The sequence below is a fragment of the Colossoma macropomum genome, unplaced genomic scaffold (assembly GCF_904425465.1).
Source record: "Colossoma macropomum unplaced genomic scaffold, Colossoma_macropomum, whole genome shotgun sequence".
NCBI lineage: Eukaryota > Metazoa > Chordata > Actinopteri > Characiformes > Serrasalmidae > Colossoma > Colossoma macropomum.
This window is the reverse complement of record NW_023494793.1, coordinates 34478429-34505533: the sequence shown is the minus strand read 5'-3', so window position 1 is coordinate 34505533 and position 27105 is coordinate 34478429. Positions and strand designations below refer to the sequence as shown.

General features: G+C 39.2%; 1 protein-coding gene and 1 pseudogene across 1 annotated transcript; one reads left to right on the top strand and one right to left on the bottom strand.

The window, feature by feature from the left end:
* The first annotated feature begins 71 nt into the window (after window positions 1-71).
* LOC118814096 lies at window positions 72-11918 on the top strand (annotated as a pseudogene).
* Window positions 11919-14091: 2173 nt separating this feature from the next.
* On the bottom strand, window positions 14092-26802 carry abtb1 (ankyrin repeat and BTB (POZ) domain containing 1). Its single transcript, XM_036579351.1, has 12 exons — window positions 26538-26802; window positions 24718-24780; window positions 24543-24598; window positions 21880-22024; window positions 21322-21481; window positions 20643-20688; window positions 19784-19900; window positions 19336-19448; window positions 19149-19247; window positions 18709-18876; window positions 16840-17040; window positions 14092-15634 (listed from the first exon to the last, which is right to left on the bottom strand). Exons 1-12 carry the CDS (start codon window positions 26591-26593, stop codon window positions 15428-15430), a joined length of 1431 nt encoding a protein of 476 aa, XP_036435244.1. The 5' UTR covers window positions 26594-26802; the 3' UTR covers window positions 14092-15427.
* Between the last annotated feature and the right edge of the window lie 303 nt (window positions 26803-27105).

Here is a 27105-nt window from a genome sequence, read left to right as displayed (position 1 = left end):
GAGTGGGACTAAACGCTTGGTCCTGTGCAGACCTCTAGTTACAATAAAAAGGTTCTCTAATAAAAATAGGGATGCACATGCTCCAGTTGCTCCAATGCTCCATTGCTCAGGTGCCTATGGTTGGAAAGAAAAACATGTTAAATGTTTAAAACCTTGTAGATGAAGAAATAAAAGCTAATAAACAGAAACTAACAAAATCACGAGGAATGCTCTGAAGCTTTGCCCGCAGTGCTAAAGGGGGAAGCACTGAGGCTGCTTAAGGCTGCATAAAGTATCGGTCACCATCTCAATATGTTTTGCAAATTACAGCTAATAATTATCGTGAAATCCAACATTGTAACTTTGCCACGGCCTCGGACAAGAAGCTCAGCCTGTATCTCCCAGAATGCATCTATCTATTGATTATAATTTATTTATGTATTTTCTTATTTTGATGAATTTTACTGACCAGCAAGATGAGAAAAAATGCTGAAAGCCTTGTATAGCCTTGAAAGCTTTATACAGGGCGTCCCAAAAAAATTGACATCATTTCATAGTCTAATAACATAGCCAATTCTCCCTCAAATGATCTCAAATTTTAATAAAATGTGCAAAAACTAACCAAGTTTAATTCATAGTGTTTTTTTTTCAGGTTGAAGAATGCCGTTCACTAGAAATGAAAAGGCATTGTGTGTGTTAGAATATGCTCAAACACAGTCAAACGAGTGTGCAGCGTGCATTTTCGAGGAAATTCAATAAAAATGCACCAACTGGAAAGCAGATTTGGACATGGCCCAAAAAATTCAAAGAGGAAGGCTGCCTGTGCAGGGCAAAGGGATCTGGACGACCACCAGTATCGGAAGATATCGTCAATCAGGTTCAAGAAACATTTGTGCAAAGCCCCAGAAAGTCTGTAAGAAGAGCATCTCTGGAAACCCAGACTCCTCGTACGACGCTCCGGTGTGTCGTAAGGAAACGCTTGCGAATGACACCCTATAAGCTGCAGCTCATTCAAGCCTTAAAGACAGATGCGCATATTGAACATTTGTGAAGCTTTGTCAAAGCGGTTATAGAATCTACATCACTCTGAATTTCTTGTTCAAATTTTGATAAATAAATCTTGCATTGTTGAACATGAAGCCTATTTAATTTCGTTTTCCTACGACATGTAGTTACTCAGATATTCACATCTCAAATGATGTCAATTTATTTGGGACACCCTGTACACTGGCATGCTAGTTTGAGAATGTTGCATTGGTTTGCTTAGCACAGTGAGTTAAGTTTTTTTTAATACTTGATTGATTTGATGATTATTTAGCTACGTATTTTCTTAATTTGGTGAACATTACTGACCAACAAGCCAAATGATCTACATGTTAGCATGCTAGTTTGAGAATGCTGCATGTTGTAGCTTTGCACAGCGGCCTTCTCTTCATTCGCTAATGGTTGAATAAGAAGCCTTTTGGCAAAGCCAGCTAGACTACATGTCTCTGTTATGTTTAATGTTTTTAATATGTATATAATAGCCTCATGAAATACTAGAACCTAATGTGTTAGAGGCATTACTGCCTTTGGGTCAGAGCATTCAGATATGGTTTTAGCTGCAGGTGCTACAGGCATTTAGCATTTCATTAGTGTCTCTGGCAAGTGGTTCAACCCTCTAAGCCTACTCCGCTACTACATTTTCACTTCTGTGAATCTATAATGCCCCAAAAGTTCAATACACAACCTCATATGTTGCCATAGTACAGTGGCTTTATCCAAATGCTCACAGCTTACCTGTATGTGAAGCTCTTCAATGAGCATCAGCTGTGCCTGAAAATTTGTCCAAATTCACTGCTCACAGCACCTGTGAGCACCACAGGTAAGCCATATAGTTGCCATGGAGATCCAAAGAGGATTGCTTAGACTGTATTGCATCATATGCTCAGCGTGGAAAATGACACCTAGCATACTTTTCATTTAATTTTAAATGGTGTGCCGGTGGCTCAGATATTTCTAGAAGCCACACCCATCTGAACACACTTTTATATAACACTGCTGTTGTCTGGGGTTGCCAGCTCCATCTGACAGCAATTCCGTTAATCTGGCACTTTTCATTAGATGCACAGAAATATCTCTTTCCAGGGAGTCCTCCTTATCCCTTTCGTCGCAATCCCCTTTGCGGATCATTGAATCAGCTAGCTAGTTTCACTAGTTTGCTCTGTGGCTCCATAAAGAGATCTGAGCTGCGTGTAAGTGACTATTACGTTTGGGATGGAGAAATTTTTACTAAATTAAATCTACTAAATAAAAGATTTTTCTGATTCTCAGAGGCCTCAGCCAGTTTTTTGAGAGCTAGGAACCCTACTGTGGCCAAAAAACCTCCATGAGTTTTGAAAACCTTGATTGATTTTCTCTTTACAGAACATGAAAGCTAACTTTCTTCAGTCCTTTATGGCTAAAGAACAGGCCCAGTTGATCATCTTCTGCAGTTGAACTGTTTAACCTGACTAATAATTGAAAATCATTTTTAAATGGTGGTAATTAAATGGTTAAGATGTAAAAAAGTCATTTGAGGTGGTTTGGTGTGAAATGTGCCATCTAAAAGAAACTTGCCGAGTCAGAATTGTTCACAGTGGTGGTGATAGGAACCAGACGTCTGTGTTTAATGCCTCTAAAGAGAGTTAATACCTTGCAGAAGCTTATTGCATGAAATGGTTATGAATACATTGCCTGATGCCAGGATATTGTTTTATGATAGTTTTGTGATAAGGTTTTGACTTAAAACACATTCATGGTGGAGGGGTACAGGTTGAGCATTCTGAGGCAAAATAGTCCCTAAGAAAACTTTTTTTTTCAGGTTTACTATAATTTTACAAAAACTATTGTACTCTGGAAGAGCAGAATGTTGAGGTGATGTTGTGCTACTGCGCTTTATTACATTTGTAACTCTTTATAAATAAATGTTGTATTTCTCTGTAATGCTGGTCCAGGAGGATGTAGTCCCAGTTTTAAACATTTAAAAAATTACCATCAGCAGATATGTAAATGAAACATATTGGGTATTGGCATCTGCCCACAATTCCCATATTGTGTGTCCCTACTCAGTAGCACGTGTAGGTTTGCTGGTCATTTTGGACAGTAATTAAAATGGCCATATCTGAGTTGTGGACATTGTGACGTCTGGTTCCTATCACCACCACTGCAAAGATATCTGAGTAAGTTTCTCTACAATGAACCATTTGAACCACTGAATTTCACACCAAACCATTCTGAATGACTTTGTTTTCGCTTTAGCGATTGCATTATGCAGACATTTTGAAAAATCCCCTTGAAGGCCAGCATTAGTAGCTTGAGGTTTTACGACAATTATTTTGGCAAAAATTCTAACATATTTCTTCTTTCTTTGCAGCATTTTTTGAGTGGTTCTCTGAAGACAGCAGCAGTTACTCTGGGATACATAAAGGATCTAGAGCACAGATGAGGAAACTGCCATCACTAAGACAAAATAAAAGAAACTGTTCATTCTTACGGGGAAATAAATTCGTAGAAGCAACCTAAATGGAACTTTTAAGACTTAAAAACATGCCTTTGTGCAATTGAAAATGTTTAACCTTTCATTTACATGAGTCACTTGATCACGAGTAACTAAATAATGAATAATAATCTCACAATTCAGTCACAATCTTTCAATGGGAGATCATGCGGCTTATAGTTTAAGCCACTGCAAATATTATATGCTTTTTAAATATTTTTTTTCTTAATCCGTGCAGGTACAACTAAATTTAGTCTGATAAAAATGCCGCAGAACTTGTTCTGATTGGTCTAAAGTTGTAAATATTGGTCTATCTGTTGTAAATATGCCTACTTTCCTCCTACAGTGATGCTGCAATATTCTCTAGAGTGAGATTTTCTGATTTAAAGATGAGCAAAAACACCCTCTGATGATGCATCTTGAAGGTGAGAGTAACTTTTGAAAAACTGCTTTGGGGTGAATTTTTGGGTGGCTGTTTGCTATTTTTTATTTCATTTTGTCCACTAGCTGGAAGCTACGTAGCTAACACCACTACTAGAAAAGCCAATTATCACATCTGTATTTATTACCTTCTACATCAGTGGTTATGCTAGCAGTCAGTATTTTTTTTATCACTGTGTGGAGCATTCCCAATGGCATAATGCATGCTGGGTATTGTAGTCCGAGAACACTGATGGATAAAAAACACAAAATACATACAAAATTGCAGATTTTGTCAAACCAGTAAGACTGAGGGATGGAATACTGCACTACAGAATCCTACATAACATGACAAATTACATAGTAAATACTAGTTTTAGACTGGAATGCTCCTTTAATATGATAAAAGCTCACTTTTTACCCATAGGCTTTCCAAAGGTTCTTCAGATTTGTGCTCAGATGAGCTTAGAGAACAAAAAAGGAATGTGACATTTTAGATATGGGCATTAGTGGGAAAATAAATCTTATTTTTAACCCATTACAGAAGACTACATCTTGTATACGCTGTCAGTACGCTACCGGGGACCCCTTTAGAAAGTCCCTGCAGAGAGATGAACGTGAAACCATAGCAATGACAGACGGATCATTAAGGATGAACACAGTAGCGTTTCTGTGCCTCATTAGCCGAGTTAACCTGCTCCGTCAGATGCTAGTTATAGGGCCAGATCAATTTAAGCAAATTAGCACATGTTGAAGTGGTTAGCACTTTCAGTTTCAATAGCATAATCACTGATTTAAGCACAATGCCTCTCTTGCCTAATCACTGGCTGAGGGAGGGCTTTTGCATAAGCTAAGGCTTTTAGCACATGCTTAAGGTTTTTACTGAATAAAGCCCTTAACCATTCATAGTTAGAACCAATCCAGAATGACTGGAATATCACATAAATAGGAGTCTGAATTACAGTAGGGCAATGGCATATAATAGGGATGAACAACACAGTGCAGAGTCAGAGGTTTCCCTTCATTTGCTTAATTTCGAGGTTAAACTGCCATTAAATACACGTTATTAATTTTCCATGGGATATTTCTGAGGAGAATAGATATAAGACAATATACTCACATAAGGAAGGGGAAGGTCAAAGGAAAAACCAAAGATTAAAAAAGGTAGTAAAACAGATAGACGGAAAAAAGAACATTTGCATATTAAACAAAGAAGCTGCTGGTGTTCTCGGAACAATAGACTGAACACCCCAGAGTCTGGGCCTTAACATCACTGAATGTGTTTGGGATTATTTGGATCATGAGATGTAGAAAATGAAACCAACTTCTAAGACTGAACTTTGAAGGTGGGATAAATATCCCTGCAGATTTCTTTGAAAAACTGAAAGTGAGTCTCTGGGAAAATAATTGGACGCTCTAATGAAGTTAAAGAGTGGACACACTAAATACTGAAAACGTGAGACTGTATTTCCTTGTTGAGGCTTCTATGTAATTTTCTGTTACATATGTTTTCTGCCTTTTTCCCCTGATGCTGAAAAAAGAATAACCTGTACTTAATGTCCATTTCACATATTAATTTGGACATGTGTTAGACCTTAGGTTCCATAGAACACAGTTACACTGCTCCACAGCCCAGTGCTGGGGGGCTTTATACCCTTCCAGCTGACACTTTGGGCATGATCACTTCAGGCTCATGCAATGCTGCCCCAGAGTGTTCCATTCTATTGGTTAATGCTTTTCTATGGAGATTATGCAAGCTGTGTCAGCAGCAGGTGTACCTTAACACATCTGCAATTACTAATTAGGGTTGTCTGGATACTCTTAGGCCATTTTGGGCCATTTCTATTGGTCCATATTAACTGTAACGAAATGTTCACACAATGTTAAGGACATCTGACGTAGTGGGGATTTTACTAGTGGAGAGTGAAGGTTTAACATTAAATGTATTGGACATTTACAGTATACATTTTTAATAAATTAAAACGAGTATGACAGTCACAACATATAACAATATAATCACAATACTAGTATTTTGTTCGTATTATGGAGCACTGCAATCTACTGAGCTCTAACAATAGTGGCTTCATTCAAAGCACTTGTCAAAGAGGAGCTCAATCACAGGCCAAAAACCCAAACAGAGCAGGAGAAAAGAGGATAAAGGGGCACTAATCACTTCACTTGTGTGCAGCCGTAAGTTTAGAAGCTTGAGCGAGTTTCCAGAAAGCCATGGTCTACTGAGTCTGGCTGTGTGTTTAAAGCTCAGTACTGTCCAAAAGTCAGAGACCACTCATTTATTTACTTCCCTGACAAAAGGACATGAAGAACAGACATTTATTTTTTCAGGAGCTGTTTCTGAAGAGATTAGATGTAAGTTAATGCACTTGGATAATGAAGAGGAAAGACAAAGGAAAATATATGAAAAAAACAGAAAAAATTATCAAAACCTACAGAGAAAATGGAAGTCCTACCTGGTAGACCACCAGAACTGTCCCCATCAGATAAACAGCACTTAAAGCTTTCATCTTTGAGAGAGAGGAGAAAATCAAGCTCCACTGTTGCTTTAGATCTGAAAAAATCCACATGTGAAAAAAATATTGTTTTTTAGTGAAACATCCTAGTTGTTCTCTCTCTCTCTCTCTCTCCTCTCTCTCTCTCTCTCTCTATCTCCAGGTATGGATTGATGCAGGAATTCAGATATTTTTCTCTTATGCTATTTGTCAAGCTACAGTAAGTACAAATATAACTGCTACAGGTGAGCCCATGTGTGTTTTAACGTGAAAGATCATTTTCAGTCCTTAAGGGCCACAGCACTGTACAGTTTACTGTTTTCTCTGTTTTCACTGATTCCCAAGACTGAAACTGCCCATCCTTGACCTGTAGAGTTCTTGTGTGCACCTGTTCAGAATCTGTATCTGATCATCTTGTCTGTGAATGTTCAAAAAGACTTGCATGTACTTATTATAGAGAAAATGTTCTTGTGTAGTTAAGATTACGTTGGATTCAAGGTCTCAGTATTACAATAACACAGCACTAACACATGTATATGTATGTATGTATGTGCAGGGACTGCCTGCTGCTTGGAGGCCTGAACAGCGTGACCAGCTTTGCCATCTTCTCTGTGCTAGGGTTTATGGCGCAGGAACAGGGCGTGGCCATTGCTGATGTGGCTGAGTCAGGTATGCTCAGGATCATAGGGCAGCGACACTATCTCAGCAATTAAAAGTTATAGAGATCTATCTATTTTCCCATAAAATATGAGGACATGAGTATAGTAAGAGTACACGACTATAAACCAATGGAATATTTAGAAAAATAACTTTGTTTAAATTCGATGTTGGTTGTTGGAAAATTTATTTAACAATTAGAATATTTTAACTTAAAAACTACCTTCTTCCATTCTTTAGGCCCGTAATGTATTTTGTATGTAATCTGTATGTAATGAATGTCACTCAGGTCCTGGGCTGGCCTTCATTGCGTATCCAAAGGCAGTTACTATGATGCCGCTGCCCACTTTTTGGGCGATACTCTTCTTCGTCATGCTTCTGCTGCTGGGCCTAGACAGTCAGGTTAGTCCCTACCACACACACACAGTTATATGCAAATGTTTGTGCATTCCTGGTCAAATGACATGTTTTGTTGACTTTCTATGTGAATGTAAGGACACATCCTCTACAGAGAACTCACTGCACATTTTAATGCACAATAATTGTTTATTTGCCAAATTTAACATATTAGGGGAAAAAAGAAATCATAAATTGTGGCCTGTGCAAATGGCACATTTCATATGTTTAGGTTTTATCTTTTCCAATATGTTGAACAAAATTGTGCACTAAAATATGTTCCCTGTAGATGATGTATTAACTCATTTTTAATTGGAAAATCAACAAAACATACAATTTTGCCGGAGGTGTTCAAACTTTTGCATATGCCTGTATGCACACCCTCCCATAGACATACATTTTTCTTGAACATAACTATAAAACTGGCATGCATACCCATTAGAGCTTTAACTGGGCCTAAAATTTTGATCTGAGCTCAAATACAGTCCAAGTTTCTGTCTAGGACTGACCTGAACCGCGACGCCACACATTCAGGCTGAAACTGAGCCAAGATTGAAAAAATTTGGTCCGAACCTGATACGAACTGCCCCATCATCACCGCAAGTGGGAAAAGAAACTGTTATTTCTGATGATCATCCTGGTTAAATTACTGCTTAGCTAGCCATCATTAAATCATGGATAAACAAAATAATATAATATAAAACAATATAATATAACAAAAGAATCAGCTGTTCAGATTCTGCTTGATCAAACAAAGCTTTTGAACAACAACCCAACCATTTTTAGTGTGGATAAACTTTCCATAATGCACTGTTCTCACACTGTGCTGTGCTGATATAGGAAGATTAACATTCACCTGTTTAATACTGAAAATCTTTACACAAAACATGTTGCATATGCATAGATAAATACATATATCATCAGACAAAGAAGACAAAGAAGGTGAACAATGGACTCACCACCCCAGAGTCCAGACCTCAACATCACTGAATGTGTTTGGAATTACTCGGATCGTAAGAAGCACAAAATGAAACCAACTTCTAAGACTGAACTTTGGAGGTGTGAAAATTATCCCTGCAGATTTTTTTGAAAAACTGAAAGCGGGTCTTCTGAAAGGAATGGATGATGTAATGAAGGCAGTAAAGTAATTCGTTTAAAAAATATCTTTTCTGATTTTTTTTCTGATGTAAAAGAGTTAATAACTTGTACTTAATGCCTGTTTTAACTGGAACTGGTGACTTTTGCACAGTATATTAGTGAGCAATGCATGTGTTCCAGTAAAACAGACCTTGAGCAGATGTTATAATCTACATTTCTTTTTCACAAAGTGTCAGCAAGAAGGATACCGAAAATCAGCTATGTGGCAGATTTTCACTTCTCCAGTACATGAGATGGGTAATTTCTAGTGTGCTCCACTGCAGCAGAATGCCCTATCAGTATGAAGTCTTAAAGAAGTCTTTTCACCTGTGATATGCACAGAACGTCAAGGACATTTGTCCTCAGACTCAGGTAGTTTACTATGCAAATATTGAAATACAGACAGCAAAAAATCCAAATAGGGAAAACTGACTAAATGTGGATTATAATAAGACCTTCATACCAAACCTCATACATGTCCAAAGGTTTGTAGAGACCTGCTAGTCCAGAGTTTCTTCTGAAATCAAGGCTATTAATATGGAATTTGTCCTTCTTTGCTGCAGTAACGGCCTCTTCTTTTCTGGGAAAACTTTACACTAGGTATTACAACACTGCTCTGAGAATTTGATTGCATTCATAATTCAAGAGTTTTATTGTCATATGCACAGCAGAAACAGGCAGTTACTCTGTACAATGAAATTCTTACTTTACTGTTCCTTCATTCACCAAATATAATCTTAATATAATCTTAGAAAAAAAAAAAGAACAAAAAATAGAAAATATAAGAATAACACTAAAAACAATAGTAAAAAAAGTAAAAAAGAAAAAAAAGTAGAGCTTTTATGTGCAAAGTTAAAAGAAAAATTAAAGTTACATGTGCATATGTGCCAATATGTAGAGTAGTGGTTCATAAAGAGTTCAGAGTGGGAGGGGGGAAGAGGTAGTGAGTGAGGTGTTCACAAGCCTGATGGCCTGTGAACAGAAACTGTTTGTCAGTCCTGGACTTCACATTCCTGTAGCCTCTGCCTGATGGTAGGAGTGTGAAGGGTCTGTGCTAGGGGGTGTGTACTGTCCCTGATTATGTTGTGGGCCCTCCTGATGACCCTGGTGTGATAAGTGTCCTGTAGTGAGGGGAAGGCTGCTCCTGAGATGGACTGTGCAGTTTTGATCACACGCCGGAGAGCCTTTCTGTCCTGAGTAGTGCAGTTTCCATACCAGACCGTGATGGAGCTGGTAAGAACACTCTCGATCGTACTCCTGTAGAAGGTGCTGAGAATTTAGGCTGGCATGTGCTAGCCTTGTCAGAAAGTACAGTCACTGCTGGGACTTCGTGATGATGAGGTGTGTGTTGTGAGACCAGGTGAGATCCTCACTGATGTGGATGCTAAGGAATCTGAAGGTTTTCACCCTCCCCACCTCTGTCTCACCTATGTACAGGGGTGTGTGCAGCTCCTGCTTCCTCCTTGGATCAACAATCATTTTCTTTCATTTCCACCACAAGTGCATTAGTGAGGTCAGGTACTGTTGTTGGATGATTATTTCTGGGTCACTCCAACTCATCCCAGAGGTATTGGATGGAGCTCCATCACTCCAGAGAACACAGTTCCACTGCTCCACAGCCCAATGCTGGGGGGCTTTATACCCCTCGAGCTGACACTTTAGGCATGGTCACTTCCGGCTCACTTTAGAGCCTCCCATTCTAATGGTCATTGATTTACTATGGAGATTAGACAAGTTGTGCACCTTAAAGTAGCTGCATTCACAAATTAGAAGGGCTGTCTGGACACTTTTGGGCCATTTGGGGTCATTTTAATTCATCATAATGAAATGTTCACCCAATGTAAAGGGCATCTGAGGTTAACAAGTGGAAATTTTATATGACAATGACAATATACAACGTAAAATCTCAACCACATAAGACTATGCTGATACAGTGCAAGATAAACAAACCAAACAGAAGATATAAGACGCAAAATATAAACATTAGATCATAACTCTGGTCACACTGGGCTTATGATCTGGAAACAATGAGTTTATCAGAGCGCGGATGAGTAACATGCTCAAATTGAAGACATTTACAAGCAGCCTGCTGGGTCTGCTTGGACTGGACATCATGACGTGTTTGCGCTGGATCGTGACTCAGTCCTGAGGTGCTGCGAATGTGTGTCAGAGAAAAGAAAATTCTGCTCCGTCAACCTCTCGCTCCGTCTCTCCTCCAGCCAGTTGCCATGGAGATCCTCTTGCTCCTGTCGCCTAGAGAAACATAAAAGAAAAAAGAGCCCTACGAGGACCTTCCTCTGTCTATAACAGAAACAGAGCGCCAGCACGAACATGTGAGGGGACGTTACTATAGGGAAATGTTTGAGCTGAGCTAAATAAACAAGTGTTAGGTAGATGCAGGGGAGTGGGAAGCATAGAGATATTAAAAAGTGAACCACTCTCCAACACTGATTCTGCCAGCCCACACACACCCACACACGCAGGTACTGTGCACACACACATTATTTCAACTGATTTTCACTTGATAGACTGCGAGAAGAAGTCCTTGTTTCCAGAAAGTAATAAATTACTAAAAGACTTAAGGCCTGATCACCATGGAGATAAACTGAGTTTGAAATCTGTTTAGTGTCCCTATGACTAAAGAAGTACTTGTCATTTTGAGTTGAAGGAATGCTGAAACTAATTTGCACAAATTTCCTGTTTTTGCAAATGTAGTTGGACATGTTTGGTATCTGTTGTTTGCTTCATTAGTTTTTGCACTGGATCTAAGAGGTAAATGCAGCTAACAAGTAATGGAAGTCTAGACTATATGACCATATATATATGACTATATGTGCACACCCCTCCTCAATATTGGGTTCATGTGTTTCAGCCACACCCTTTGCTAACACGTGTATAAAATCAAGCACAAAGACATGCAATTCCCATAGACAAGCAATGTCTGCCCGCAGAATGGGTCATACTAAAGAGTTTAGTGGCTTTAAACAATTAAGTTTGTACAATTTCTGCCCTGCTAGATCTGCCCCAGTCAACTGTAAGTGCTATTATTGTGAAATGGATGTGTTAAAACTGCTTATCCTTTGTTGCATCACTTATTACAGAGTTTCACACTGCCTCTGGAAGCAACATCAGCACAAGAATTGTGCACCAGGTGCTTCGTGAAATGGGTTTCCATAGACGAGCAGCTGCAAGTCTAAGATCACAATGCACAATGGCAAGCGTCAGCTGGAGAGGAGTAAAGCACGCCACCACTGGACTCTGGAGCAGTGGAAACGTGTTGTCTGGAGTGTTAAATCATGCTTCACTATCTGGCCTTCTGATGGATGAATTTGGGTTTGGCAGATGCCAGGAGAATGCTACCTACTGCAATACATAGTGCCAACAGTAAAGTTTGGTGGAGGAGGGATAATGGGCTGGGGCTGTTTTTCAGGGTTTGGGCTCGGCCTTTTAATTCCAGTGAAGGGTGACGTTAATGCTACAGCATACAAAGACATTTTAGACAATTATGTGCTTCCAACTTTGTGGCAACAGTTTGGGAAAGACCAGTTCCTGCTCCAGAAGGAACAGGAAGAATTTATTGATATAGCATTTTCATACATCTCAATGCATGATAAATCAAATCATGCCTTAAGATCATTCAGTGCTTCCAGGGCTTCTGTATATTCCACGTATAAAATAAAAAAAACTTTAAATATTAAAAATTAAAAGTACTTTTATTCTTATTTGTTGCATCTCATTGTTTGCCGATTTAATTTGACTACTGCTTGTTTCTTTTCATTCGGTGTTGTTTTTAGATTACTTTGTTAGCCCTTTTTGAACTAAGATTTAAAAGTAGGAAATGTGCTATGTAAATAATGTTTATTATTGTTATTATTATTATTATTATTATTATTGTTGTTGTTGTTGTTGTAGCTCCAGCAGAAAACTAAAGAAGCAAACTAGAGACTAGGCATTATGACATATATTGGCATACTGTAATAAATTATGTCACAATACTACATTTAAAAGGGAGAATAACTGGTTCTGTTTAACTGGATTTAGTGCAGTGCAGCATGTGAAATGTTAAATAAAAATAACATTTTGACAGCCTTTTGAAAAGAAGTTCTGCAGAAAACATAAATATGTATTGTGAAAACATCAAGTGATATTGTAATTTGTCAATATACACCCTTACTTTATGAGAAAAAAGTAGTGTGCATGTAATGTGCCTTCAAAGGAACACCACTGGTTTTAAGCTCCAGCTTACATGAGGTATACCTTATACACCCATTATAAAACAAAGTAAGTATGGGGACAAGACAGGGTGTGTGGAGTCAATACAATTTAAAAATATAGAATTGCAATGGATTATGGTGCAACTGTGTTCTCTAACTAATGGTACTGAAGACATACCCTTGAAGGGACCACCCCAGTGACAGTACAGTACCTTTTTTCTGAGAGTGCTGAGATACCAAATTTGTGTTGGCTAATTGAGTATGTTTGCAGTAGGGCTTAGTGATGAAAAATATAAACATATTGTGATTTATAAGAACACATTTTAATTATATTCTTCATTATTCAACTTAGTCTTCACAGGATGGGAAAATTTAACCTAATAATGCAGAACTTATGAACTGGCAAGCTGGCACATTATGTCCAGTGTTCAAGCCTTAAAGGGCCCATATCATGGAAAACTGAAATTTCCTTATTTTTGAAACAATAGTTTGATGTAGTGTGTAAACATTCCTAAAGTTTCATAACACACCATTCATACCTCACTCCATATAGGACTCTAGGGTGCAAAAACAGCCTGTTTTGAATTCATGGTTTCGGTGATGTCACAAAAACCAACATCCACCTAGAGCAGCTTAGCCCTGCCCATTACACTGAAGTTATAAGCAGGGTTTCAACACGAGCTGCTATTTGAATGAGGCACAATACAGGGCAGCCAATTGTAAGTTAATTGGGGATAAAGAGCGGCTGGAAAATTGGCATATAAAAATTATTTATGTTTGTTTTTGGTACATAAACATGCACAAGCGTCATAAGGGAGAAAAATGTAGCCTATGGGCTCTTTAAGCCTGAAAAAAACAAAGTGCTGTTTTTCTTGGGCAAGAAAAAACAGCTTAATGAATAGAAAATAATCACATTTAAATTTCCGTCACAACATTGCAATCTAATTGCAGAGTCTGGCCCAATTAGACACTTTCCCCAACCCTATATTAAAGTAAGAGAATACTTGTATATATTTCATTTTACAGTGACCCCCTCCTATAAATTTAAGGTAAATGTTCTACCTCTGACTCCAAAAAAATGCCAAGTACAACTGTACACGTTCAGAAGGCACATGAAGGGCAGGAAGGCAAACAAACTGCTCTTCTCTGCAAATGTCAGGTCATGACCACACCAAGAACATGGACCTACAGCCCCCTGGAGGCAAACCTGAGCAGCGCACGCCTCTCTCTTTCAAGTCCCCAAAACAAACCAGCATAGACAAAATGGATCTTCATAATGTATGTTATTTATTAGCTTCTGTGCACATTGTTTTATATCAAGCAGACACATTTAATGTGTTGATACAGAACTGCCATCAGGAAAACCGGGCTATCTGTAAAGGATCTGGACCAAACTGCTCCCCCCAATCACCAACACACTCTCACTCATCCTCACACAGACACACCGCAAAGCCAGCGGACACCAGGGACATTAAAGACCTAAATAAGAGATGATGCAGTCTGGCCTCAAAGGCCACCACAGAATGACAACAAAGCACTGTAAAATAAAATAAAATCAACTAAGCTAAAACAAAATAACAGCACCACAGCCAGATTAACATCACACACGTAAGACTGTGTTATACAATGTTGCACCGGTTAATACATGAGAGATCTAAAACAAATATTTCCAATACGCCCAAAATCCAACACATTTGAGGTTTTATAGACCTTATCCAGGTAACCAAGCACTATAGAATGCTCACTGCCTTCAATGTCAGCAAAAACAGCACTAAATGAGTCATTTTAGATTCTCTGATGTAAAAATGCTGTGGAAGCATCTATTTATAGGTAAAGCCCTAATTCTCCACCACTCTGACATAATATGCTCCATCTCTGCACTCATGCAATTCACTACATGACAGATGTCCCAAACCCCTCTTCAAATCATTATTATTTTTTTTTAATACATAAACAAAAAAACCCAAACATCTCTCTGTAGTCAAATAAATTTCCAGAAAAGCCTGCACTCTGTATTATATATTAATTTGAACCTAAAAACCCACTGCTGAGCCTGTAAACTGAATTTCAGTGCGTATCTCGATGACCTCACTAGTGGAAGCACTTTTGCTAAACATAAGCACATCAAAATAAAGGGCAGTTATGTCAGCCATAGCTATATTACTATGTAATCAAACTAAGAACATAATAGTTGACTTGTTTAGGAAAAATATTTCCAAAGTATTAATGAGGAGTAAACTAGAGGCTCTTCAAACTCGACTCAAGGCAAACCAGCACGGTATTCTATTGCTTGCATGTGTGCCGGCTGTTACGATCTAAAATAGGTTGCTGCTGAGTTAGCCCATTTATTTCTGCAAAAAATGAAAGCGCGTCACCATCATTTCTCATTTTATCATCCTGTGCATCCTCCGCTTCAGCGACAAATGCACTCACACGCACAGCCTCATTCTCTACACGCGTAACACTCTTCCTCTGCTTTTTTTCTTGCTCTTTCTGTCTCCTCAGTCCAATCTCTCAGCTTTTCTCTTTCTTTCTCTCTTTCAACCCCTCCTTCTCCTGCGCCTCTCTCTTTCTTTCTTCTTCTCTCTCTCTCTCTCGCTCTAGCAGTCCAGGCCGATGTAGTTGAGCAGTAGCTCGAGGGCGTGTAGTTTCTGGTTGGCTTCCTCTATGGCGCTGTATGTCTGAACGTTGCTGCTGATGTGGTAACGGATTTCATCCACCAGGGGGATGGAGTCCGTCTCCTGCCGCGCCGCTACGCTCCCAGCATCCTCTCTGATCAACTCCGCAAACTCCGCCCTCTCCACCAGCTTAGACAAAGACACAAGCACAGGTTCAGGATCAAAGACACAAAAGAGCACACAAACATAGAAACATTAATTTTCTGTCATCAGATTCCTTTTCATCTTCAAAAGAGCAGCAAACCTATGATGCTAACACACACACACACACACTGCTCTCCATAACCCTATTCATTTTCATGTTTCACAGATCAGACGCCTTCTGCCACAACAGACAAACACTGTTCAGGTTTGGGATTAACATTTAACTGATTCTGGCCTGCATTTTCACCCGCTTCCGATTCGGGACGTTTTTGTATGTGGTATTGAAATCCGATACATATACAATGTGCGGAAGAGCGACTCAGTTTGAACAGCCAGATCGGACTTCATGCGACTTTTACGTTAATCTAACGACACATTCGTCATAATTTCATGCTACTTCAAACATTTGGGGTCATGTTATTTAGAAGGGACTTATTCAAACCCCTCCATGTTTGAAGAGATTTTGAAAGAAATGGCCTTTTCAGTTAAAAATCTGAAAGCAAAGTTTAAAGAATCCAAGGACACCGAAGAAATGACCGCGACCTTTTTGCGGCAATCTCGAACACATTCTGGGTGATGAGTTCAGCTGTCAGTAAGTGAAGCTTCATAACTGCTCCTGTGATGCTGGCGAAGATGAAACTGAACCCTCTGGGAGCGACTGGTGCTCGCTGGCGGTCATGATTGTTTACCTCTGAAACAACGTGAAGCAAAGTGATGCACTGTTCTTTCGTGCATGCAGGTCTGTTTAGGAGCTGATCTGTTCAGACTAATGTCTCATATAGGTCACATTTAAAAGACATTGTAAACAGCCAAACAAAAAAATTGGATTTGGTGAGAAAATCAGATCTGGGCCACTTTTACCTGCTGTGTGAACGTAGCCTAGTAGGGCTATAAGTCGGATTCAGACAGAATTCTTTTAGCTACAGTCAGATTCAGACAGAATTCTGTCAGGCTAAAGTCAGATGCAGAATGAATTTTGTCAGACTACAGTCAGATTCAGACAGAATTATATCTGGCTACATTCGGTTTCAGACAGAATTCTGTCGGGCTATTCAGGTTTGGATTCTGAAGTTGGTACCGTGTATCGAGTCAGACAGAATGTTCTCGGGCTATATTTAGGTTCGGATCAAAAATGTCCCAGTCTGATAAAACCTTTAACACACATGCTCACAAACAAGCGTGTAACGCACCCTCTCAATGATCTTGGCCATGTACTCAGTGCACTGGTCCTCCAGACGCGAGAGGTTGAAGAGTTTGGCTGTTTTCCACATGTGCAGAACGTTCTCCTCACTCAGCAGCGCCGCCAGCGTGCGGCCGCACAGACGCTTCAGACCAGGCAGCAGGTACATATCCGCCACACACAGCACCTCATACACGTTATCATGAGATAGCTGTAAAAGACACACACACACAAAAATGGAACATTACACCACAAATAATACAGGTTTATCTTTATTAGTCTGTCATTAAAAATAATTAACTGAAAACTAGAAAACATTTCATTGTGCAGAACATTCGTACAATAACAATATATCCTAGCCCTCCTCTAACTGGCAGACTTGCTATTGAGCTTATGTTACCTGGCTAACTGAGAAATCCTGCTTTGGGGAAACGTCCCTGAAACACTACTTCACTCATACTGTAAATATGTCTGTTTTAGTTAAAGGACCCATATAACTAACATTTGAAACTTCCTCAATTTCTTGAAATAAAAGACTCTGATGTCACACATAAACACTGCAAACATTCCAAAACATACCATCCAATTCCTCGTAGTCCATGTGTGTAAACTGAGCAGCAAAAACAGCCTGTTCTGAATTCACTGAATTCATTGTTTTTGTGATGTCACATTTACACCTATTTAGCTCCACCAATTCATGCTGCAGTTATAATGAGTGTTTTAGCCCAGACTATTTTAGAATGAGGCACAATACATACATCAGTCTTAAAGGCACAGTAGCAAATACCAACTGATTAATTATAATGAGAGACAAACAGAGTTGGAAGAGTCATGCAAAAATAAATTCTAGTACAAAAAACTTAAGTGGACCTCAAAGTGCAAGAAAAATGGGATATGGACCCTTAAAACATGCAGTTGTTACAATATTTGGAATTAAATTGTACAAAATTTGTTGAAGCTGTCAAAGTTAACATGTTAACAAATGCATTTCTGTGATAACTATCATCAACACAATTGTCTACACTACACAGTTCCAGGCTAAAGCCCAGTTGCTCTATAATCTTGATAAACCCGTCTCCGTGACGCTAGCCCTTTCATTCAAATACAGCTTTTAATTAGCATGCTCAATTGATGGCTCTCTTAATAAAACCAAAGATATTTCCAGCTGTCTTCCAGTCATGTTGTAATTCTATTTATCACTGAAGTATATTGAATCTGAAGTATCATTTACAAGCAAAACAAACTGCTGATACCGGGAATATCAGTAAGAACTGGAAGGCGCCTTTTACAGACTACGCTGCACAGTGCCCATTTGGGAACTATGGATAGATCAATGAGCAGCAAACTAACAACAGCAACAGACAAGAGGAGCCCCTGTTCACCTCAAGAGCCTCCACTGTAATAAAAATCCCAGAGCTTTATGAATGACAGCGAGAGTCTACAAACACACACTGACTGTATATATGATATATATGAAATATACACTCATTGGTTGGAACGTACAGCTACTTTTGCTTTCTCTGGACGTCGGTGATGGACTGTGTTAAATCTAAGACACATCCTTCACCAAATTTCGACTGACTTCTCTTTGAATACTATTTCAATGTGCTCACAATCATTAGATTCACCTGTTTGGCGAAGGGGTCCGAAACGCAAAATGTTCTTCCACACACTTCATGCAATTACACATTTTCACCAAAGGGGTCTCCAAATCCCCATATATTACATAGCACTGCTTTAATCATGATTAAATACACAAAATAATAATGTGTGATTAATTATCACAATCGTTTGACAGCCCTAAATTGTACTGGTGGGATGCAAAAGAAAATGATGTATGTGAAATAGAAGTATATAATATGTGCGTATGTATGAGTACCTGTGTATTATCGCTGTAGATGTAGTAGAGGATCCTGGTGAAAAGATCATGAGAAACATCATGTAAGGTGATGACAGGAACTCCTGGGAGAGACTGCAGGGTTTCTCCTTCACTGAAATGATCTTCCACTAAAGCCTTAAAATAATCACTACGGCCACAGAAAAAAGCCTGTGGACAGACAAACACATACAGGTTTAGTTAACATGGTTGATCTTTCTAAGCAAAATTAACCTGTACACTGCAGGCTTATTAATCAGCTATTAATCTTAAGACTTATTATTCAATAACTACTACGAACTTTTCAGTAACTATGATTACACTAATATGCAAGTCATTAAGGGTGGGGCTGTGAATTGCGGTTCCTATGAAAGTTTATATGTAGGTAAACTTAGATAAGTGATAAAAACTACAGTATTAACTTTCAGCTGATGCTCAATCACCTTATGAGACAGAAAGTCATATCCTTCCACCCGGAAGCAGACGTCAGGGTAACTCGGGAAGCTGTCAGTAAGATCGAAAGGAAGCTGTCCATAACCAACCTAAGAAAAAGCACACAGAATATTGTTTACTCAGCATAAAAACAAGAACGCAGTGTGTGTACAATGAGCAGGGAAAAACACGCCTCACCCTCAGTTCAGCTGGAAGAGCGCTATCGGCTAACAGAGCCATGCCGTCCTGCAGCTGCCAGTCATGAGGATCCAGCGTCAACACCTTTACACACGTCCCTGGCTTATTTGATACTGAAGAACAGAGAGAGAAAGAGACAGAAAGAAGGGGACAGAGCATGAGAGGGGGAGAAAAAAGACAGAGCCAGTGACCGAGGAGAAAAACAAGAGAAATAAAGAAAAAGAGAAAAAAAAACAAGACAGTGAGGCAGAGAGAAAGCGACACGGAATAAGAAACAGAGACCATGAGAGGCAAATAAGAAAATCATGAAAAGAGAGAGAGAGGAGAAAGGACAGAGAGAGCAATACTGGTTAGAAATCACTCAGTGAGTACGTTTCTTTGTGAAAGGATAGTACATGCTTCTCACTATGTTAGACCTGTGTGTTGGACAGGAACAGCAGCATCTCACCAAACTCTTGCACCTGCTTGGACTTGACCTCCAGCTCCTCGATCAGCTCGCTGATTTTGCATTGCTTGGCCAAACGCTTGCAGTCCTCCACGTAGCTCATGTCTATGTCCAGCCGACCTGAAACACCACAGAGCACAGGAGCACTGAGGAACGCTGTGCTGCTGGCCAGTACAGAGCAGAATGACATTAATAATGAGATAACTTGCATGAATAGTTGTTTATTTTAAAACTGAATTTAAAATGATTTGCATAAATAAAATCTAGAGAGTTGACTCTTACATCAAAAGCAGTCGATGAGGCAGTATGACATGTTTAGTGTCTGATGTGTGATTCTTTTGTTTTGCACTTGATTTACAAGACTGATGTGGTAAACAAGTAATGACAGCCTGTGTAACTGCAAACTACATGACTAACTCATCACACTTGCATCAAACTACCTTGAGTTGCTAAGTAATGTCAAGTAGACTGGTTTTGTTGCTTCTGACATTATATAACACAACGTTAAATATACAAATGGTAAAACCAGTAGTAGCAGCCATCTAGAAGCCTGAATTTTGTCTGTTTTTTTGCCCATTTTTATGAATAACAATATGTCAAAGTCTCAGAAATCATTAAAGCAGGTCTATGTGAGATTACATATAAACTCGACATCATTTAAAGCAAGTGTGTGATTATTTACGCATGAAGTTCGAACAATGTTAACCTGGTAGCTATATTGTTAGCTACATTAGCCCTGTAGCTCTCGCTACAAACTTCAGACACCAAACATGTCTTGACTGATCAACTATATTGATTTTTTTTGGTCAAATCATCACTTTAAGCAGCGTTTTTATCATTTTCCAGCTCCAGCGATGCTCACCAGTGTAGAAGTACTGCAGGATGGCAGCGAATGCAGCAGGGTTTACCTGATGACACACACACACACACACACACACACACACACACACACACACACACACAATCAACACATTAGCATTACAAGAACAACAAGACAAGAAAAAACCTTACAGTCTTTTCAGTGACTGAAAAATACTGTTTGCTTTGTAATGTTAATAATAACACAGTCCTTTAGGAGAGTCTGCTCACTCAGCGGTCATCTGTGCAACACTGCTGGGCACTTATTTCCAAAATGGCTATATGCGTGTTGTTGTCACTGCGACACCTGGTTGCTATCACCACCACTGTAAAGAAATCTGAGTCTGTAGGTTTGTGTGACTCCTTAGACCTTAAAGGGTTAACATGTATGTAGCCATGTATGGAATCACGTGAAATGTGATGAACATGACATCTCATTCACACCTTGTTTACACCTTAATAATTCCATACATGGCTCCATACATGCTAACCCTTTTAAAGTCTAAGGAGTCACATTTCAATTCCTCATTACACAACATGCATATTAGTTTTATAGCAGCTACAGAAAAATGTTTTAAGACTAAAAAGTGAATAATCGGACTATGGTTAGCACATGCAGTGCCAGAACTGGTAATACAGTTACAGTAACATTGTTCATGTATATTGTATGAAACAGCGCCCACCAGTGGATGCTTGAGAGCGATCATGGTCTTGCCTCTCCACTTGGTCTCCAGCATGTGGGCGAAGTACTCAGAGCGAGCACTGAGGACACAGCGGTGCGTCCGGAACATCTCACCATGCACCATGAACGTCACGTCACTGTATGAGCCCTGCTCCAACAGTCTGCAGATGGACATAAACACGACCATCTTCATACACACACATATATATACATACACACGTATATATATATATATATATATATATATATATATATATATATATATATATATATATATACACATATATACATACATATACATATATACATACATATACACACACATACATACATAGGTGTAATGAAAAATGTTTGGCAGGCAGTAAAGCTCTCAAACTAGCAGCTGTAAGTTTATGTTCCTGTAAGACGTTACAGTGTGAGAATGTGGAATGTAAGCATGTGAGAGCACCTGAGGGCGAGAGTGTATGAAACTCTGCCTGTTAGTGTGGTTGTGTGTGTGGAGTAAAGGTGTGTGGTTAAAGTAGATGAGACAGTGTGAGCGGGTGTGTTTTTATCTCACGTCTGCAGGAAGTGCTCGTAGTAGTCCCTCTGCATTGCTTTAGCTGTGATGCGTTTGTACTCCTTCAGCAGGCGCCGGATGGAGTCACTTAGAGCACCGTACAGACAGCGCTCGCCATCAAACGTGTTCGCCTCACACTTGGCGCCTGAGAGGGGTTACAAATATTTAAATTTGTTCATTTGAAATACATAATAAAAAAAATCTCAAATTTTGCAAAATGTCCAGTCATGTATAATCAGCAATAGTTACACAACGGCACAGAGTAATTTATAGATGAACAAGTGCAGTGACTTCCAATTACTTAGGATATCTGAACAGTATTTTGTCAGTGATTTTGCTTTGTTTTTGTTCAATTAAGCATTTTTATTTAATTTTGCAGATCCCAAGCAACCAGGCAGGACCTGGACGTCACTAGACACAACTATAAATACAAGGAGGATACATTTACAGCCAAATTTAGTAGTTGGTATTTCAAAAACTTTGCAAGGCAAGCTTGCACTTGTACTCAGGTGTGCTTGTACTCAAAACTGGAGAAGCAAAAGAACAGACTTTTATCAGAAACATGTTTTTATGCTACTTATCAAGTCATATGCACAAGCTTTTAAACTCTTTTGACTGTAAACTGCAATAACTGCAGTCTTACAGTTGTATACAAAACTTTAAACAGCCCTAGTGGATTAAATGTTTTTTTGATTTTCAAAGTGAAAATAAGTTCACACATATTCTACAGGGAACAAACTTAAATAAGGCATTTTTCGGGCAAATTTTAGTGCACAATTTCTATTTACTTGCTGAGTTTAATGTACTGGAAAAAAGCAAAAGATATAAAGCGTGTGTAAAACTTTTGCACAAGCCACACTTTTTTTCAATACACTAAATTCAGCAAATAAACAGTAATTGAATTAAAATGTGCAGAAGTGTATTCTCTATAGAGGATGTATTAACTGATTTTTACTCAGCAGCAAAGCACGCCATTTGACCAGGGGTACCAAAACTTTTGCATATGATTGTATACATTTATTGCATATCACACTGCAATGAAGTTTTGGCCAAACTCTGCGACAGACTGTGCTGACTTTGATATCTGTTTATACAGGTAATAAACAGAAACCAAAAGTGCAAAGCATTCTGGGTAGCTCCACACCAGGGCTACAATGTATTATTTAAGACTGTGAGTTTCATCTATTTATTTGCGCTTAAGAAGTTACCTATCAGTACAGCATTGTTTAACTGTAATTATTGGATTATCAAATTAAAATGTAAATGTATATTATATCCACTGACATTATCATTAATGAATGTTTCTGAATTTTTAGCCCCTGAAGTCAGTATCGGTCCACAGTCAGGCCTCAGTTGAGTTCTCAGCATAATAGCACCAATGTTTATCTTGGGGGAAAAGTGATAAAAAAATGGCAAAGAGCAATTGATGGCTGGGGAAAAGAGGGCAACCTGGAATACCCATTTTCTAAAGTGAGCTTGAGGTCTGCCCATTACAGTTAACCACAGGTGGATGGGTTCCCTTTTTGAGTCTCAGACCCTGTTTACACCTGTTCACTTTACGTGACGAATATCTGGATCGTATCCTGGTAACATTTTAGCCACATGCATTTACACTAGGTAGTCAAATGCGTTTCCGGTTAGTTGGACTGATATACGATTGCTGTGTGTAACAGAATATGCAAATCCACTCATTATGCAGCAACCAATTACCAAACGTTTATTTGTTCAGCCTCTTCGTCTGCAGTTTGTTTTGCACAGTAGTGTCTGTCCACATTGCTAATAAGCATTTCGTTTAGTCTGGTATGCAACCATGTGATCCTCTATGATTATCTGTCTCACAGACACAGATCATATGCCCAGTGATGTACTGCATGGGGAGGAGTTTCTGTCGCACTGGGAGGGGTTTTGGTTATCAAATGTGTCTTAGACAGATGCGTTTATGTTTATATAACATGTGACTCACATGTACCTCAGTCCACCTCCTAAAGTGGTCTGAGCGATCAGATTTGTATCTGTTATAAATGGGCGCATTCACACTTGCATTTTTATGTGGCTTGGTCTAATCCAGCTATAATCCTGGTACTCACGACGCATGAAGTGATCAGGTGTTAACAGGGTCAGAGTTCCTCTCAACCTTTCTTTTGTTTTCACTTTTACAGTGTTTTTCTTTGTCACAGTCACCCTAGGCCTGCTCACTGGGGGCCTGGACTCTATAAAGCTGTGACAACAACACTCTATACAAATAAATGTGACCTCTCCATCCATCATCCATCCATCCATCCAACTATCGTCTCTCACTTGCTCGCTTTCTGCCAGAACTTTGCTGTAGGCTGTTTTTGGTCCCAAAGGCACTTTTTAACTGTCACAGATTCTCACATTAAACCTTTAAAGATCACCAATTTTAACTTGTGATCAAAGAATTCTTTCACAGTTTGGGAATTTTGTCCAGAACAGCACTGTCGTACTTCCTTAAGCCTGACTACCTTCCAGTCCAACAAACCGCTGACTATTAATTACAGTTTTCCAGACAATAAATATTTGATTAATTAAGCTAATGGAAGTGTGCAAATAGTTTCAAGTTAACTGGTTTCCACCAGCTGTCGATTAACATTAGAAAATCTGCAATTTGGGCGAGTCATTGTTTCAGTATCTTTCATATTTACCATTGGCCAGTAGGTACTGCACCAACTCCTCATGTCCACAGAGGCACGCATAGTACCTTCACACAGACAAAGAGAGAGGTATTCAGCTCAGATGCTCATTTTCTATCAGCCAGATTAATGTGCAGATATCAGAAGGCACTGTCCTTTTAACACAGTGATGTGAGCCTGGACTTACAGAGGTGTACTGTCCCACTTATCTCTCACGTTCAGTTCCACATCTCTCTGTTCAACCAGGTATCTGAAATAAAGAGAGAAGGAGGGAGAGAGAGAGAGAAACACACAGTAGGGAGCCATTTTAATAAGGGCAAAAAGTTCTGCAGCCTGAACAGCAAAACTGACAAGAAATCACTTTTTAAAGAGACCATATCCACATTTTTCTTGCATTTCATTTCTTCTCTGAGGTCTTTTTTATGGCATTTGTGTGGTTTTATGTACGAACAGTCATAATTTGCTTTATATGACTATTTTACAAGCTTTCTTTAACCCTCAGAATTAAAGAGCCTGCTTTTGTTACTACACCTTTTAAGACTGGTGTATGTAAATGACATCTTTTCTTCGGTGTGAGTGGGCAGAGCTCAACTGCTGAAGGCTGAATAGGCATATCTAAATAAATGACATCATAAGAATCATTCAAAACAGACCCTTTTTTGCAGCTTTGTTTCCATAAACGTACACAGAGTAAATGGTACCTTTCGAAACTTTAGCAATGTCTGCATGCTATTTAAAAAATGAGGAAAATTCAGTTCAAGGGTCCATGACACAGATGCTTTAAAATTAGATGCTGTTTTGCAGGAGTAAAGTAGGTCAGAGGAGGCAGAGAGGCTAAACTGCAGCTGACAGCCTGCTATCTGTCAATGTCAGCCGCTCACTTTACACATTTCTTTGGCATAAATCTTTATAGGAAGTACGAGACTGTGCACTCATTACGCAACTACTAACTATAGAAGCATGCTAGAGGAAATTAATAGGCCTATGTTTTTAAAAGCATACAACCAATACTAGGCGCCATCTGCTCTGTATAAAAGCTCTCACATCCCACAGCAAGATTTAGTATTTGCTTTGTCATGCAGACTCTCTGCAGACTGAAGTGAGCCTTTATGAGAAGACATAAGACGACTGCTCAGCCTTGCATGCCAATAAAAACAGGACAAATATGGTTTTGGAGGGTAAACGATGGATTATTCCTCTAAATAAGGCAGAGTGTTGAACTCCGCAGTACTATGGGCCTCAAGTGATGATCTGGGTCTTTCTGATTAAGGCCTGTGCTGGAAGGTTTTAGGCCTAATTGTTATGAAGAAGTGCCAGAAACTGACAGCCTCTATGAGCTTTACAAGACTACATCCAAAACAGATCCCTGTAGCACATCAGTCTGTGTCTTAAGCGATATTTTCAGACATACCTGCATCTATAATACTGTATAAACTGCATTTAATACAGAGTCCCTAATGTGCCATGGTGATTATTTTTTAATAAGGCGTGGCCATGAATTACTATATTAAAGCTACAGATTAGTATATTAATATATTGAGGCCACAAGTTAAGTTTCTCATAACTTATGGCCCCAATATATTAATTTGTGGCCTCAATATAGTAATTTGTGGCCTCAATATAGTAATTTGTGGCCTCAATATAGTACCTTGTGACTTCAATATATTAATTTGTAGGTTTGCCTTATAATAAAATAATCACCATGTCACCTTAGGGGCTCTTTAATTTAGTTTGCATGCTGTACATAATATATATTCGTGAAACCCTGTGTGACAATGTCTTTATGCTTATTTGTAGTGCTTGTTTACTACTCGTATTCTGTACTGTTCTTCAAGATAAAGTCCTCCTCCATGCATTTATGTTCAGTAAAGTGATGTTGATACCCTGATAAGCAAAAACTGAACCTAACAGCGTGTACACTGACAAAATAAACAAGCTATTTGTGCACTAAATAATCCAGGAACAAGTTCACAGTTGAAAACAGTCCCAGCGGAGTTCAGTACAAACCTCACTCTCGCAACGTCGCCCTTCCTGCAGCTCGAAAACAGATCGTTTGCGTCCATAGCGGCGATAAAGCTGCTCTGAAATGCATTGAAACGGCCTGCCTGAACGACAGGGTGGAAGCGAAGGCGCTAGGTTGCAGGAGTTACTGTAAAACGGAGTGTAAACCTCTGGTTTTGAGGCCCTGGCTCGCACTGTCACGGTCCTCTGTTTTCTTCTGAAATTTCACCCAGACGTAAACAAGAGCGCTCAGCAACCACAGAGTTTCCCAGCTGCGAGATCTGACGCTGCTCTTTGTCGCCCTCTGCTGGAGCGTAGCGCTGCAAAGCCGAATCTCAAAGAGCTCCCTACTCCCTACATAGGGCGCTATAAAGGTCGCGAAGTAAAGGGTACGACCAGACAGCACAGTACACGGCCTTCTAAAGCCAAACAGTAAAAAGTCACTTGTAGTTTGTAGTCTTTTTGACAGCTACTGGGGGGAAATTTCTGAATATTTCAGTCCTTGACATACAGAGTCATTTAGAGTGGTCTGGTGATTACTGGTTCATTGTAGAGAAACTTACACACTTTGATT